This window comes from Mustela nigripes, chromosome X (genome assembly GCF_022355385.1).
Source record: "Mustela nigripes isolate SB6536 chromosome X, MUSNIG.SB6536, whole genome shotgun sequence".
Taxonomy (NCBI): Eukaryota; Metazoa; Chordata; class Mammalia; order Carnivora; family Mustelidae; genus Mustela; species Mustela nigripes.
The window spans coordinates 67,077,496-67,092,134 of NC_081575.1; the positions used below are offsets into that span (position 1 = coordinate 67,077,496).

Sequence of the window (14,639 nt, forward strand, 5' to 3'; positions counted from 1 at the left end):
TTTTAAGCGCTAACACACATTCGCGGCTATTTTAGTAATTAGCCCGGCTCTTCCGCTACCCGAACCCCTCAAAACTACATCTCCCAGCATGCTCTAAAGCTGGTCTGACCTCATCTCAAATGGCCCCGTAGGGCAACAAGGATGGTTAGTTTTGACCGTGCTTATTTGTGCCATAAAATATTGATCCTAATTGGCTGCTATTTGGGCTTTTATATTTGCCGGCCTCCCGTTTTTGAGCCGTGGTCACTAAATGAAGAGGTTCTGGCCTGGGAAGGCCCATGCATTCCTTCAATTGGATGGGGAGCTGGGACAGTGTCTCTGGCGACAGCGCGAATAGGAGGGAATGTTGACCAGGGAGCACCGCTGCGGCCGTTCAGAGGAGCAGGAACCGGAGCCCGGGTTGAGTCCGAAAAAAGCCGGATCCAGACGGCGGCTCCGGAACGGCTGCAACTGGAAGATGGAGGAGCCGGAGGAACCGGCGGACAGTGGGCAGTCGCTGCCTCCAGTTTACATCTACAGTCCCGAGTATGTCAGCATGTGCGACTCCCTGGCCAAAGTCCCCAAACGGGTAAGAGAGGGGGGGGGGGGGGGGGGCCCGGGGGGCGGGGGGGGGGGGGGGGGGCCTTTGGACCCGATGCATTAGGAAGGGGTTGAGGATTGGGCTGGGGAAAATCAGCAGAAATTTGGGCAGCTGCACCAGGTGATGGGGGAAGTGTTCCCTTGTAGTTTCTGAGAGCGCAGCATTTATCTGCGGGGCGTCCAATGCATCGGTTGAGGTAGGAGTGCGGGGGAGGGGATGGCACTGACGGGTTGGTGTCTCTACTACAAGGGATCCCTGAAGTGGGGAAGACGCTGCAGGAGAGAAATGTTCCCCTACCTCCGTATAAGGCCCGGTAGCTTTCGCCTTAGCAATTTGTCTAAAGTGCATTCTAACTGTTAAGTAAAAAGACGAGGGTTAAAAGTTAGTTTCTTTGTTCAGGATGATGAAGTCGATGGTATTTCTCTGAATTAAACATTTAAGAGACTTGTATTCTGCCCTTTTTTCTTGCTATTTTTTTTTTTTGTTGTTGTTGATGTTTTTAGGCCAGCATGGTACATTCTTTGATTGAAGCATATGCACTGCATAAGCAAATGAGGTAAGTTATCTTTCATGAAAAGAGCCCCGAACCTAAGTGTTCTAACCTTAATGTCCTACTTCACAGTGGAGCAAATTAGGAGAATAGTCTTTTTTTTTTTTCAATTTTTTTTGTAATCAGTGTTTGTAATCTATCTGTAACCTAGTGAAAGTTCTTGAAGAATTAAGAAGACCTGAAGAAAAATGCCAGAAGTTGTTAAGATCCATTAGAAATAAGACTTTGTTGCTGGAAGGGAGAGTATTCTAGGGATAGGTGCTCTGTGGAGATTTTGAGGAGAGTACATTAGGACACTAAAACCCATCTGATGAAGGGGGGGAATAGATGTTTGGCTAGGAGGTGTTCTGGGGTTTGTGTGCATTTGTTTCCAAGCCAGATGTGAGGGTGTGTGTTCAACTTCAGACTTTTAGACACCCCATCACCACCACCAAACTATTAGCTACTAGTAAGCCTGGAGACAAATCAAGACTAAAGCAAAACTGCAACCAGACCAGAACTCAGCTAACTGTTCTGAGTTAAGTGCTTAACTCAGAGTTAAGTGCTTCTTTTTAAAAAAATGAGCTTGCTGTTAATCTTTATAAGAGTAAATATTATAACCCTGTCTTATAGGATTATTTGTGACATTGTCTGGCCAAATAGGTGAGTGTCTGCACAGGCTTGTGTGGTATGCTTCATTTATCTCCCAGAAGTTTGTGTAATAGGCTTTCAAATTTTATTCTTATTATTAACAAAATCATTTATGGAGTACCATATTTTTTAACCCGTATGTGTGTTAGACATAAGAACGACATGCCTTCCATTCATTTAACTTTTCTTTTAAAAAATATTTTATTTGTTTATTTACTTGCAAGAGAGAGAGAGAGAAAGAGCACAAGCAGGGGGAAGAGGCAGGCAGAGAGAGAGGGAGAAGCAGACTCTCCCCTGAGCAAGGAGCCCAATGTGGGACTCGATCCCAGGACCCTGGGATCATGACCTGAGCCAAAGCAGACACTTAACCAACTGAGCCACTCAGGCATCCCACAGTTATTTAACTTTTCAAAAGTTACTTTAAGACAAACAAGAAATCAGTGCAAAGCAAAACTGCCCCATTCCCTTGCTATTAAGCAGAGAGGCTTTCCCTATTTGTTAAACAAGAGGAAGGATGATAGAAAAGATACCTATTAGGGCTGGGAAACATGGTCCAAGAAACTGTAGCATTTATATTTTAATGTGCAGATTTGTCACCTCTGAGGATGTAGGCATATTTTCTTGAAGGAGAAGCAGGAATCCTTGGCTCTTGATCCTATACATGATTTTTTCGAGACTGGGCTACAGGATTTTTCTGACCTGCTTTGTGATTACTAGTAGCCTCTATGATCATATTAATTCATGAAAAACTCATGGCTGATTTCCCATTCAGCAAACATAAAAAACCACCACACTGCTACCTCCCTGTGACTTAGGTCATTGCTCTTCTAACTTGAATGTACTTATGAATCACCTTGTTAAATACTGATTCAGGAAATCGGCGGCGGGGTTGGGGGGCTGAAGTTCTGCATATCTAATTAGCTTCTAGGTGCTGCTGCTGCTGCTGGTCCATAGATTACCCTTTGAGTGGCAATGGCAGAGTCAGGGAGAGGAGATGGGGAGTAGGCAGCTGGAGGTTAGATGTGATAAGTCCTGCTGTAAGCTTAAAGTCACCCTGTATTCTTTCAGTCGCTTCTTTTCTTTTAAAGATTTTTTCATTTATTTGAGAGAAAAGGAGAGAGAGTGGTGGGAGGGGCAGAGAGAAAGAGAGAATCTCAAACAGACTCCCCATTGAGCACAGAGCCTGACCCAGGGCTTCATCTCACGACCCTGAGATCATGACCTGAGCCGAAACCAAGAGTTAGATGTTCAGCTGCCACCCAGTTGCCCCTCTTCTGTTTGTCACTTGTTGTGAGAAGTTGATTGAGAGCTTCTGAGTGAAGCCCAGTTCCAACCAGTTTGCCCCTTCTCTTTTTCCTCTCAGAGGTAGATGTGGCACACCAGGTAGAGGAACTTTTATGTTTTGAGTTGCCACATTCAATCTTTTAATATTAATAATAATGATAGTTATCCATAAAGCATTTTCATGTTATCATTTAGTCTTCACATATGTCCCATTAGATCTCCCTACTTTATAGATGAGAAGCTGTTAAGTATGGAGTTAAAAAGAGGTGCCCAGTTCTCTGGCTCCAAATTCAAAATTCGTGAAAATACGATTGCCTACTAAAGTTAAAATACAGAGTTAAGTATCGATTTTGGCTCAGGTCATAATCTTAGGGTTGTGAGATCAAGCCCCATGTTGGGCTCCATACTGGGCCTGGAGCCTGCTTAAGATTCTCTCTGTCCCTCTCCCTCTGACCCTCCCTCCTGCCTCCCCCCTTTCTCCCTCCCTCTCTAAAAAAAAATAAGTAAAAAAATAATAAAGTAAAAATATAGCTGAAAGGATTATATATACCAATTACGAACTGACTCAAATGAGACTATCTCCGCCTACTAGTTTGTCATGCAAGTTGTAACTTCACAGAGTGAAGTTGGTCTAGTATCTGTTTAACTTGAATATAATTACTCACTTTTTTTTTAACCTACCTATAAACTCAGGGGGAAGATCTGCCCTCTCACCCCTTATTAATGGAATCATTATATAGATGTGAGGAAGTGAGGACTAGATGGTGCAGTAGGAGAACAGAAGGTGTTCTATATTTCAGCCCACTGGAACTGGAAGCTGGGAGTTGTATTTTCTGCTCAGACTGCTGGCTCCTGCTTCCAGTTTCTGGCATACTCTGGGTCTGAGTCACTCACCTCTCTTTGTTCTCTGTTATTATTAGGATAGTTAAGCCCAAAGTAGCTTCCATGGAGGAGATGGCCACCTTCCACACTGATGCCTATCTGCAGCATCTCCAGAAGGTCAGCCAAGAAGGAGATGACGATCATCCAGACTCCATAGAATATGGGCTAGGTAAAGTCATTACCGGGTAATGATGGGAGGTAGATGACCTCCATCTATAAATTGTAACCACTTATTTTATGATTGCATGATGGTCTTTCATATTTGTTAATTAAGAACTAATGTGTTAACCACCATCTTAATCTCTTAGTTTAGATATACATATCTCACTTACGGAGCAAAACTGAATGGTGGGTCAGATGGGGGAAGATCTTTTAGTTGCCGAAGCCCTAATAGTAGTGCCCAGATTGGGTCTGGCTGCATTTATGCTGATGTAACTGTCCCATGACCTTATATTTTAACTTGAGTACATATTTATGATCCAGCTAAGTTTTCAACCCTGCTTGAGGTTGAACAGTTGTATTAAAAAAAAAAAAAAAAACTGTAGGTGGCCAATAAGCTAGTCTAGAGAAACACCATGGTTTGGTTGAACCCTGGTCTGGGAAATGGATGAGTCAAGAGACATGGGTCCCAGGCCTGGCTCTGTGTGACCATAGAGAAGACGTATCACCTCTCAGGACTCAGTTTCTCCATCTGTAGGATGTAACTAGCTAATCTTGAAGGTTTAGCTTTTCTAGTTCTAACACTTCAAAAAATTATTTGCCAAACATTGGAGATGTTTATCTCTCATTTGGAAGCTGATGTTAGCACAGTAGCTTTTTGGTAATATATGTTGTTTTTGCACCTCAAACTACTCCTCCTAGTAGGGTTCTAAATCCAGTTCCAATGTGTGGAGGTGGGGCTTCCCTCCACACCACCTGCAATGCTCAGGACACCAGCTGGGTGGCCTACAATTCGACTCAATTCTGACACTGTCTACCTGGCAATAGCATCAGGTCCCACAGGTTAAAGGCTCCCTCCCACAAGACTGCTCGGCACTTCACATGCCAGTCACAAGCCCAGCTTGTTACCTGTGCTTCTGACTGACTGGCTATAAATCAGAAGGTTCCCACAAACACCCTCTTTTGGGTTGAATTTGCTAGAGCAGGGCGCAGAACTCAGGGAACCCATTTACTCACTAGCTTACTGGTTCATGGTAAAAGAATATAACTCAGAACTGCCAGATGGAAAAGATGCATAGGGCAAGGGATAACCAAAGGTGTGGAGCTTCCACGCACTCTCCAGGCATCATCCTCCCCCCACATCTCCACGCTCACCAAACCAGAACCTCTCCCAGCCAGCCTTTTGAGTTTCTATGGAGGCTTCATTACATAGGCATGACTGATTGAATCTTTGGCCCATTGGTTGTTGAATCGCCAGCCCCTTCCTCTCACAGGAGGAGGTCAGGGGGTAGAACTGGTAATTCCAACCTCCAATCACCTGGTTTGCCCCACTGCTCATCCCCACCCTGATCCTGAGGTGTGATCCACAAGTCACCTCATTAACACAACAGGGACAACTTTACTGCCCTCCTCACTTAGGAAATTCCCACAGTTTGAGGAGCTGAGTGTCAGACATGACGGATGAAGATCACCTAGGGGTATTTCTTATTATGTAAATCACAGTATCACACCTCTTCTTTCTCCACTTCATCTTGTAACAAGCTCTTCTGATGTTTGCCCAAAGGTTATGACTGCCCAGCCACTGAAGGAATATTTGACTACGCAGCAGCTGTAGGAGGGGCCACTATCACAGCTGCCCAATGCCTGATTGATGGAATGTGCAAAGTAGCAATTAACTGGTCCGGAGGGTGGCATCATGCAAAGAAGTAAGAAAATGACCTTTCTGCTTTCTGCCTCTTTCCTTGAGTCAGTTTCTCAGTTACGTAAACTCTTCTGCTTATTGTCTGGGCATTCACTGAGAGATCTGTGTACAAATATAGCACTTTACGAGGCATTCTGAGGAGATACAAGTGGAGCAGAAGAAGGTGACACAATATAGTGGAAAACACTCTATTGAAAGTCAGGATACCTGGGCCTTGTGCCTAGTTTTTCTGCAGACTTGGCTAACTGACTTGGAAAGAGTAACCTCTCTAGGACTCAGTTTCTTCATCAGGAAAATGGGCGGGGGCGAAGGATCTAACTAGACAGTCTCTATGTTCCTTTCCCAGCTTTTTGGAAATTCCCCTGTCTTCAGGGGACTTATGCTTTAGAGACACTCACAGAACTAGAATAATTAGGGAACAACATCAGTTTGGGTACCAACCGAATATGTATATGAGCTGAGATTTTAGCGCTATGCAGAAATTAATCGTGGAAGTCTTGGGAGAGGTGCATTTTAGAGCTGGTCCTTGAAAGAGGTGGCAAACAGATTTCCAAATAGGTGGGAAACTGATGAGAATAGATTTAAAATAAAAGGCTGACAAATCAAGAAGGAAGCTTTTGCTGCCATCTCCAAGGCAAGTGGCAACTGACTGAGAGAATTAAGTGTCACTCAGGAGAAAGGGCTTCTGAAACAGCAGTTCTCAGGTGCTACTTGGAGCTAGAGAAGTCCTTTTGGAGTTTCATGTTGACATTTCAAACAGCTCCATCCTGTGTGTGACAAGGACTGCGGGGACGGCATTTGTCATCTTGCTTGATAGGCTTTTGCTTGCTATATGGGTAGTACTTAATACAGACTGGAGGAGAGGAATTTTTAAAACTCTGAATTGCTCTATGGGCTGTGTGAGTGAAATGAAGCAGCAGAGGTAGTAACTGGTGATATATCTTTCACACGCCAGTTGTTCATACTGTTGGCCATGAGCTTGATCATCTTTGGTGCTCTTGAGTCCAGATAAAATGGCGCTTTATTTCTCAGACTACAACCCTGAGCACAGTTTCAGCATATGGAGGTTAAGATAAGAACATGGAATTCTTTTCATCATATCGAAAGCTTTCATGACCAAGGAAGTCCTTGAGAAAGTTTACTACTAGAATCTACTACTGAGGTGATGGAGCAGAGAGAACCAGTGTTTAATAATGAGTTTTATGTGGCCTTAGAAACAAAGAGAAACTACCTACCTTTGTTAGCTCTTGCTCCATTAAAAAATTTCAAAATAAAGACAGTGATCCCTAGGACTAAAATAAATAAGTAAATAACCTTCTCGCCTTTAAACTACAGATGAAAGGTGGGAGAGGGGGTTAAAAAACAAGCCTCTCTGAACCAAGGACCTCTATTCCCTTTTGCATTTAGCCAGTTGAGAAGAAAGGCAGTGTGCTTTCATGGAAAATGCCTGATCCTGTTAATCAGATCTGATTTCTGCGTGGGGCACTGGAGGATCTTCTATACTTAAATTCCCTGCTTAAGGCCTGCAAGGGCCTGGGTCAGTTTCCAGTGGACTACCCAGATACCTGCCACTTCTTCTCACTATTTTGCTTTGAAATGAAGCATACTCTATCTAGAGCCAATCGTGGCTGCTTCTGGGCTGCGTGTAGGTAGGTATTATCTTAACTATTTCAGACAGTTTTCAGCTGATCCTACCTGGAAATAGACACTGTGGTGGATATAAATTACAGAGAGTTTCTAGGGCTTTCCCCAATTCAGGTCCAAATTCTAGGGGGTTCTTGGAACTTCTAGAATGTCTCTGCAGGGGGACCACAGCTATTGAGCCCATGAACCGACATCTAGCCAGCATTATCTATCATAAGCGCAATATTTGTTTAAACGTTGACATCCCTAAATACATGTATAGATTCATACATGCCATTTAGCCATTCAACATGCACTGATTAAGCACCTACTGTATGCCAAGCACATGTTTATCATCACTAATAAGCAGAGAGATAAAAATTGAAGCATGGTATCTTTCTCCCTTACCAATGTTGAAAAAAAAGTCTTCAAAATATCCTCATGCTGGCATAATTACAGTGAAATTGGTACATTCTTTTTGAAAACTTTGGGAAACGGTGTTGAAAGAGTGGGGAAAATATTCCTACCTGTATGACCCTGTACTGTTGTTCTTGTCTATTCTAAGGAAATGAACCAATCCAGCCTTCACAAAATTTGTATCTTAGAGGTAAGACAGCAAATAATTGCATTTGGAAACTAAAGAACAATGATTTTCAAAGAAATTCCTTAAAAGAAGAGTGATGAGTGACTAATGCTATTAGATATTAAATGTACAAAACTAGACTAATGAAAACACCAGTACTGCTGGTATAAGATGAGACAGATGATATTATACTATACTCCCCAAGAGACTGTTATATATAAGAATTCAGTCTATTGTAAAAGATGCTTTGCAAGTGGATGGGAGTGGAAAGGATTATCCAGTAAATGATGTTGTGACAGCTGGTAGCATTTATACCCTCATCTCCTATAATAAAGTAAAATAAGTGGCAGCTAGATTGAACAGTTCAATGTAAAAAAAGCAAATTATAAAAAAAAACTAGAATGAATGGATATTTATCAAGCTTCTCATGGAGAATAGTTTTTTTACACTTAGGAAGTAATAGGGAAAAAAAATCTCCCAAAGGGAAAGCTCAACAAATTTAGCTGCATAAAATTTTAAAACCAAAATCACTTTTAAAAGTTTTGTGGCCATTTAAAACACAAAATATAAATACAAACTAAAAAGGCATATTTGACATAAATATGACAAAGTGTGTTTGTATTTCCTAAGTCACTCCTGTGGTATGATGTATAAAAAGAAGTGTGGGCAAAGAACGTGAAGAGAAAATTTACAAAGGCGTTTAAGTACCATGGGAAAGCCTGGGGCAGTGTTCATTGCTACTGGTCAAAGAAATGCAAATTTAAACTAGGTGGCCCCTTTTTAAGCCAGAATTGAAAAACATGGTACTCAGTTGGCTAGTAAGAGCATGGTTTGTTTCAGCCTTTTAAGAAAGTAACTTGGTAGCTAAGGTGTATTAGTGCCCGCTGTCTACTTTAGGGATAGGATCAATGCCCTTTAATCCTACTCCTGAGAAGACAGTCAAAATATAAAAAAAACTATTTGCATGGAAGTGCTTATCAGTGTTCTTTGTGAAACAGAAATATTAGAAATAAAATGAATATGTAGTAATAAGGAAATGGTCAATCTGCTCCATAGAATATTATGTATTATTTTAAATGATTATTGTGAAGACTGTATAAGGCATTTCAGAAAAAGACTTGTGTTAATGAAAAGGCAGGTTTTAAAATTGTATGCACATCACAACTACAACTTTGTAGAACACACACATATTTTTTTAAAAAAGCAGTGGGAATAATGATAGTGGCTATGTCAGGGTGACAGAATTATTGATGACTTTTTAAAAACTATGTTTCTGTAGTTGGCAAAATTTCTGTAATGACATTTTATTACTTTTACAGCTAAAATATTACCAAGACAAGAAGAGGGAAAAAATAGTTAATACTACAAAGGGTTAAAATCTTTATTCTAGGGGCACCTGGATGGCTTAGTCAGTTAAGCTTCCAACTCTTGATTTCTGCTCAGGTTGTAATCTTAGGGTTGTGGGATCTTGCCCGGCATCGGGCTCTGTGCTGAGCATGGAGCCTGCTTGGGATTCTCTCTCTCTCTCCCTCCCCACTCTCTCTCCATCTCTCCCTCTCTCCCTCTCACTCTCATCTCTCCCCCCCCAAAATAATAAAATCTTTCCTTTAATTGATTTTTTAGAACACTGAAATTTAGATAAGGGGGCAAAAGACAGGAACAATTCACCAAAGAGGAAACAAATAGTAAATAAACATGAGTAAATATTTAGCATTACTAAAATTACAGGAAGGGAGATTGAAACATAATATACATCTGTATGTATTTGTCTCCTCCCAAATTTGAGCTGAAAGAAGAAAGATTCTCAACTCATATCTATTACTCTCGGTAATCTGTTCTAAGGAAATAAACCAATCCAAAAATATTGGAAAACTGTGTGTATGAAGATGGTAATTCCTCTCTTAATTATAATAGCCAAAAAAAAGTGGAGGGGTAGGGGAAAGAGGGAGACCTAAATATTCAACAACAGCAGAATGTTTAGATAGTATGCTGTAAGATAATCACTTGATAGGCTATTATGTAACCATTAACAAGTGATAATTAGGATGCCTATGTAACCAAAAAAATGCCTATTTTGTAATGTTGGCTTTGTTTTTAAAGGGCAGGTAACTACAACATTGCACATTAACTCCAATTAGTCATGTAAAAAATAGATGCTTATGAAAAACTCTTAGAAGGAAATACAACAAAATGATACCAATGACTTTGTGAAGATGATGAGGCTATGAGAGATAAAGAGGTATACACACACACATACACACATCGTTCTTCTGTTTCCTATATTTTTCCTGTATTTTCTCTAATGTATATTAGTTTTATCAGTAGAATGTTTTATAGTAAAAACAGCTTGGAACAAGGTGGGAAGTGGTTACAATACAGACACAATATGGTCAGTGTATGCTACAATTCAGTGCAAGGTAGTGGAGTGTACAGAAGGAGGAGAAGGAGCTTGCCTTCCCTTCGGTGGGGATAGAGAATTGCAAACAGAGGGAATAATCAAAAGCATGGCAGTGGGAGGTATGAGAGAATTACAAGTAGTTACGGTGAATTAGTTATAGAGAATTACAAGAGTTAAATGTGGCCAGGATGTGAGAGCAAATAGAGCAAGAGCAGATTATTAAGGATTTGTCAGCATGCTGAGGAGTTGGACTTTTTTTCTGGGGCCAGTGGGGATTTACTGAAGAATTGTAGAGAAGGTGGCAATATGCCGATTGGATCAGGGGAAACTGAGACTAAATAGGGAGGAGAAGGCCATCCCTGAATCATTCACTTAACAAACTTTTATTAAGCTCCTGCTGTATGTCAGGTGATGAGGGAACAAAGGATTACACAGGAAGTTCTTATTATTTGAGGGCAATTGGTACCAGGCAGAAGACCACCAAGTGAATCTATTTGAAAGGGGGACAAAAATTTTTGAGTAAATAACAGAGAGGGCAGGACTTGATTAGCATACTAACTGGAATGACTAAAACACTATCGAAATATGTTTATTTTGTCTCTTTTAATAAAATTGAATGCTACGTAATTCTTTAAACAAAGAATATATCAAAGATTGATTGTTTTTGTTTGGGCCTAATTTCTCTAACAAAACTGCATGATATTTCAAGATGGCACATTTAACTTTCTGTGAGATTTTTACAGCATGATCATTAAGAGGGTTGATTTTGTCAAAATGTTCAAGGGCTTTTTCAGTTTTTTCTGAGGGCTTCTCCTTAATCATTTGGCATTCAAATCGCTCTCTTTCGAACCACTTTTTAAATCCTTATTCTTATCCTTATTTATATTTCTCCTCTTCAATTGTAAACTGGTCCTTGCCAGTTTTATGTGTTGACTTCATGGTATCTTGCATCCTTTTGTAAGATTTGTAATTTCACTTTGTAATCGATTTTCAGTGAATTGTTCGCTGATGTATCCATGAAAGACAAAGCGATCGAATAGATGGGGAGGAATAGGTGCTAGGGTTTAGAGGTGTAACTTGTTTGAATGGGGACTGACAGAAGTGGTTGATTCATTAACAAGTACTTTCATGCTATTGACAGCGTTTGCATCCCTAGGAAACTTCAAATCTTGATGCTTCTGGGACTAAGATAATTAATTCTCAGTAGTAAGAACTTCCTGTATCAGCAAAGGTCTAGTGCAGTGTTTTTCAAACTGAGAGTTGCAGCTCCTTAATAGAACCTGGTATCAATTCAGTGGGCTGCAACCAACATCTTTTGAAAGCAAGGTGGATTTCACGAAACTTGTTCAGTGTATGTGTATTTATTTGTGTATACTAGGCCACAGTGGAAAATGACAAGTCACTGTAGAGTGGAATAACTGTGAACTCTGAAGTAAGACACTGGTGCAAATCCAGGCTGCACCATCTACTGGCCATGTAGATAACTTGAGGGTTAGTCCAGAAACAGCATGTACAGGGGCAGAGAGGCATGAAAGCTGAGGGGACTTCCAAGTCTGTAATTAAAGCTGGAACTCCTGTAGGTAAGTGACTGGAAGTAAGATGGGGGAGATGTAAAGGGTCCTTACATGCCAAGATAGAAAGTTTGAACTTGATCCTTCAGATCAGTGGTTCTTGACCTGTTTCAGTCACAGACCTTCTGAAAATCTGATGAAAGCTATGTATACTGTCCCTAAAAAGTGTACATATGCAAAATTTTCCTTGTAACTTCAGAAAGCATAAGACTCTCTTAAAGCCCGTGTGTGAATGGATGGATCCCTGGTTAAGAACCCTGGCTTTGGACCATGATAGATCACTGAAGGAAGTTTTAGCCAGGAGGAGGTAACATGATCAGATTTGCATTTTAAGATTGAGAGTCTAGCAAGTCAGCAGATAAACTGGTGGGGAGTCGTGGGGGGGAGGATGTCAATAGAGAAATCAATTAAGACTTGACTGTAATAATCTACCCAAATGGAGGTGAAAGCAGTGATGATGAGCCTTGAAGTGAGAATAAATTCAAGAGCCATTTAGTAGCTAGAATAGATAGGAATGGTAACCAAAGATAGGGAAGGAGCAATCTAGATTTCTTGTGTAGATGACTGAGTAAATTTGGTTACCATTAACCAGGAAGAGTAGGGATGAGAACTGATGTGCTTCTGGAACAGGTAATTCAAGATGTCTGCTAGAGAGCTGGTAATTGGGTCCAGCTCAGGGCTTTGGAGCCTATAATGTATGTATGAAATACCTGGGCATCTTGATAAAATGCGGATCTTGTTCAGAAGGTCTGGGGTGAAACCTAAGAACCTGCACTTCTGACAGACTCCCAGATGATACTAAATGCTGCCAATCTGTGAACCCGACTTGCACTAGTAAGAAGCCAGAGCTCAGAACTGTTTCCACTGAAGATACCTATCTGGGAGTCAACAGCATGATAGGTGGTAATTAAAACTAAGAAAATAGATAAAATCACCTGAGAAGCATCTATAGGATAATACAGAAAACAAAAGAAATACTGAGCCTTGTGGGATGCCAGTGTTTACAGGACAGGTAGAAGAAGAAAGGCCTACAAAGGAATCTTAAGAAGAAATGGTCAAAGGAAGAGAATCAGAAAAGACTGATCATGGAAACCAAAGGTGAACCTTAAGAAGACCAGTTCCAAAACCAAAAACCATTCAGATAGCAACGTCTGCCACCAGAGCAAAAACTGATTCTTAGAGGGAGTGGGAGAAGATAAAAAACTTAGATGCTACAGGGCTATGGCCCTCGAAAGGGTCACAGTACATAAGCAAATGTTCAGTCTATCTGTGGTAGCAAATTGTGCAGAGTGGCCAGTTAAGAAAAGGTATCTAAAAAGGCTCCTTGGATGAGGAAATGATAACAAGCAAATGGTTAAGAAACAGCACTGTAGAGAGGTAAAGTAAGATTTGTCAAGAAGGTGGTTATGGTGAAGAAGACTTCAAAGATGCAGAGGAATGAGTGTGCCAGGGGGATGAGAAAGTGAACAGCATTTCAAAAGGCCTCAGCTGCCTTTGCAAAACCAGAGCAGTATAAATAAAGCAGCTTGGTGGATTTGGGGGATGACCTATGGCCCACTCTTGCTGGAGGGCTGAAGTACAAAGTGGATAACGGCAGAAGATGAGGTAGAAAAGTAGGAAATGGGTCTTGAACGGCTTCACGTATATCTGAATCGCCAAACTTATAGATGCAGCTATCTGGTTCTGTCTTAGAGATCTTGATCAGGTAGGTCTGGAGTAGAGTGTCAGAGCCTGAACTTTGAAACTCCAGGAGTGATTCTGCTGTGCACGCTTTGAGAAATTCTGTGGTAGGAAATGGAGGAGGCTGCTACAAAATCAATGAGGAAGTAACATGGTTAGATGGGTGTTTTAGAAAACTTAACTCTGACCATGGTCCTAGAGGACGGATTGACAGAGGTGTAGACTGGAGGTGGGGAGACCATCAGTTCCAGTGACAAGTGATGAGGACCTGAACTAAGGCAGAGCAGTGAGATTGGGGGATGGGGAATGGTGAAGGCTGACTTGAGACAGCTTTAAGAGAGAAAATCGAGTATCAGTGATTAGTAGATATGGGTGGAGAGAAAAGATGAGGAAGATCACTCAAGTTCCTGGCTAGTTTTGAGCAGAGTCCCAAACAAGACAGGACTTGGTAACAGTAGCCAGCATGTGTTGAGCTCTGTGCTAGATGCTGCCTTACACACATTGTTCTCAGAGATTTTCCTATTTCTCGTATATTCTGGAATGAAGAAGTGGATATTGTTATTGTCTCTCTTTTACACCTGGGAGTACAGAGAGGTTAAACAACTTGGCTCAAGCTTGGTAAGTGACGGTGTTGGAATTCAAACCCAGGCGGTCTGACTCATCACCCTGTATGCTTAACCCTTGTATACCTCAGTAAATCAACAGGAGGAGTTGGTGTGCAGCAGAGGTAATACCCAGGGAAACCAGGTACTCAGACTTGGAGATGGAAGTGGAAGCTAGAAATAGAGACAGATGTGTTGCCAGTATCTAAAGGCATGTTGCAAACCATGGCAATGGACAGAATTACTGAGGGAAAAGGCAGAGAGTTAGAAAAAGAAAGTAGAGCCCAGAGCCCCAGGAAACACCAGCTTGTAATGGGCGAGTACAAGAAGAGGCCCCAGTGAATTCAGCCGGAAAACAACAGTCAGGGCTAGCCAGATAACCAGAATAGAAAGGG

At 41.4% G+C, this 14,639-nt stretch overlaps 1 protein-coding gene across 8 annotated transcripts in view; it reads left to right on the forward strand.

Moving 5' to 3' along the window:
• The first annotated feature begins 205 nt into the window (after positions 1 to 205).
• The window catches only part of HDAC8 (histone deacetylase 8), a 223,377-nt gene continuing 208,943 nt past the window's right edge, over positions 206 to 14,639 (forward strand). For 2 of the 8 annotated variants that reach the window (XR_009401363.1, XM_059385642.1), the window contains exons 1-4: positions 221 to 568; positions 1,084 to 1,136; positions 3,965 to 4,095; positions 5,650 to 5,791. Coding sequence is in view for 7 of the 8 variants with exons in the window: in XM_059385642.1 (XP_059241625.1) it covers positions 344 to 568; positions 1,084 to 1,136; positions 3,965 to 4,095; positions 5,650 to 5,791 (551 nt within the window). In the remaining variant the exon portion in view is untranslated. Of the gene's footprint in view, positions 569 to 1,083; positions 1,137 to 3,964; positions 4,096 to 5,649; positions 5,792 to 14,639 lie in introns of all 8 variants that reach the window. The other 6 variants (XM_059385639.1, XM_059385641.1, XM_059385637.1 and 3 more) reach the window with 5 other exon arrangements.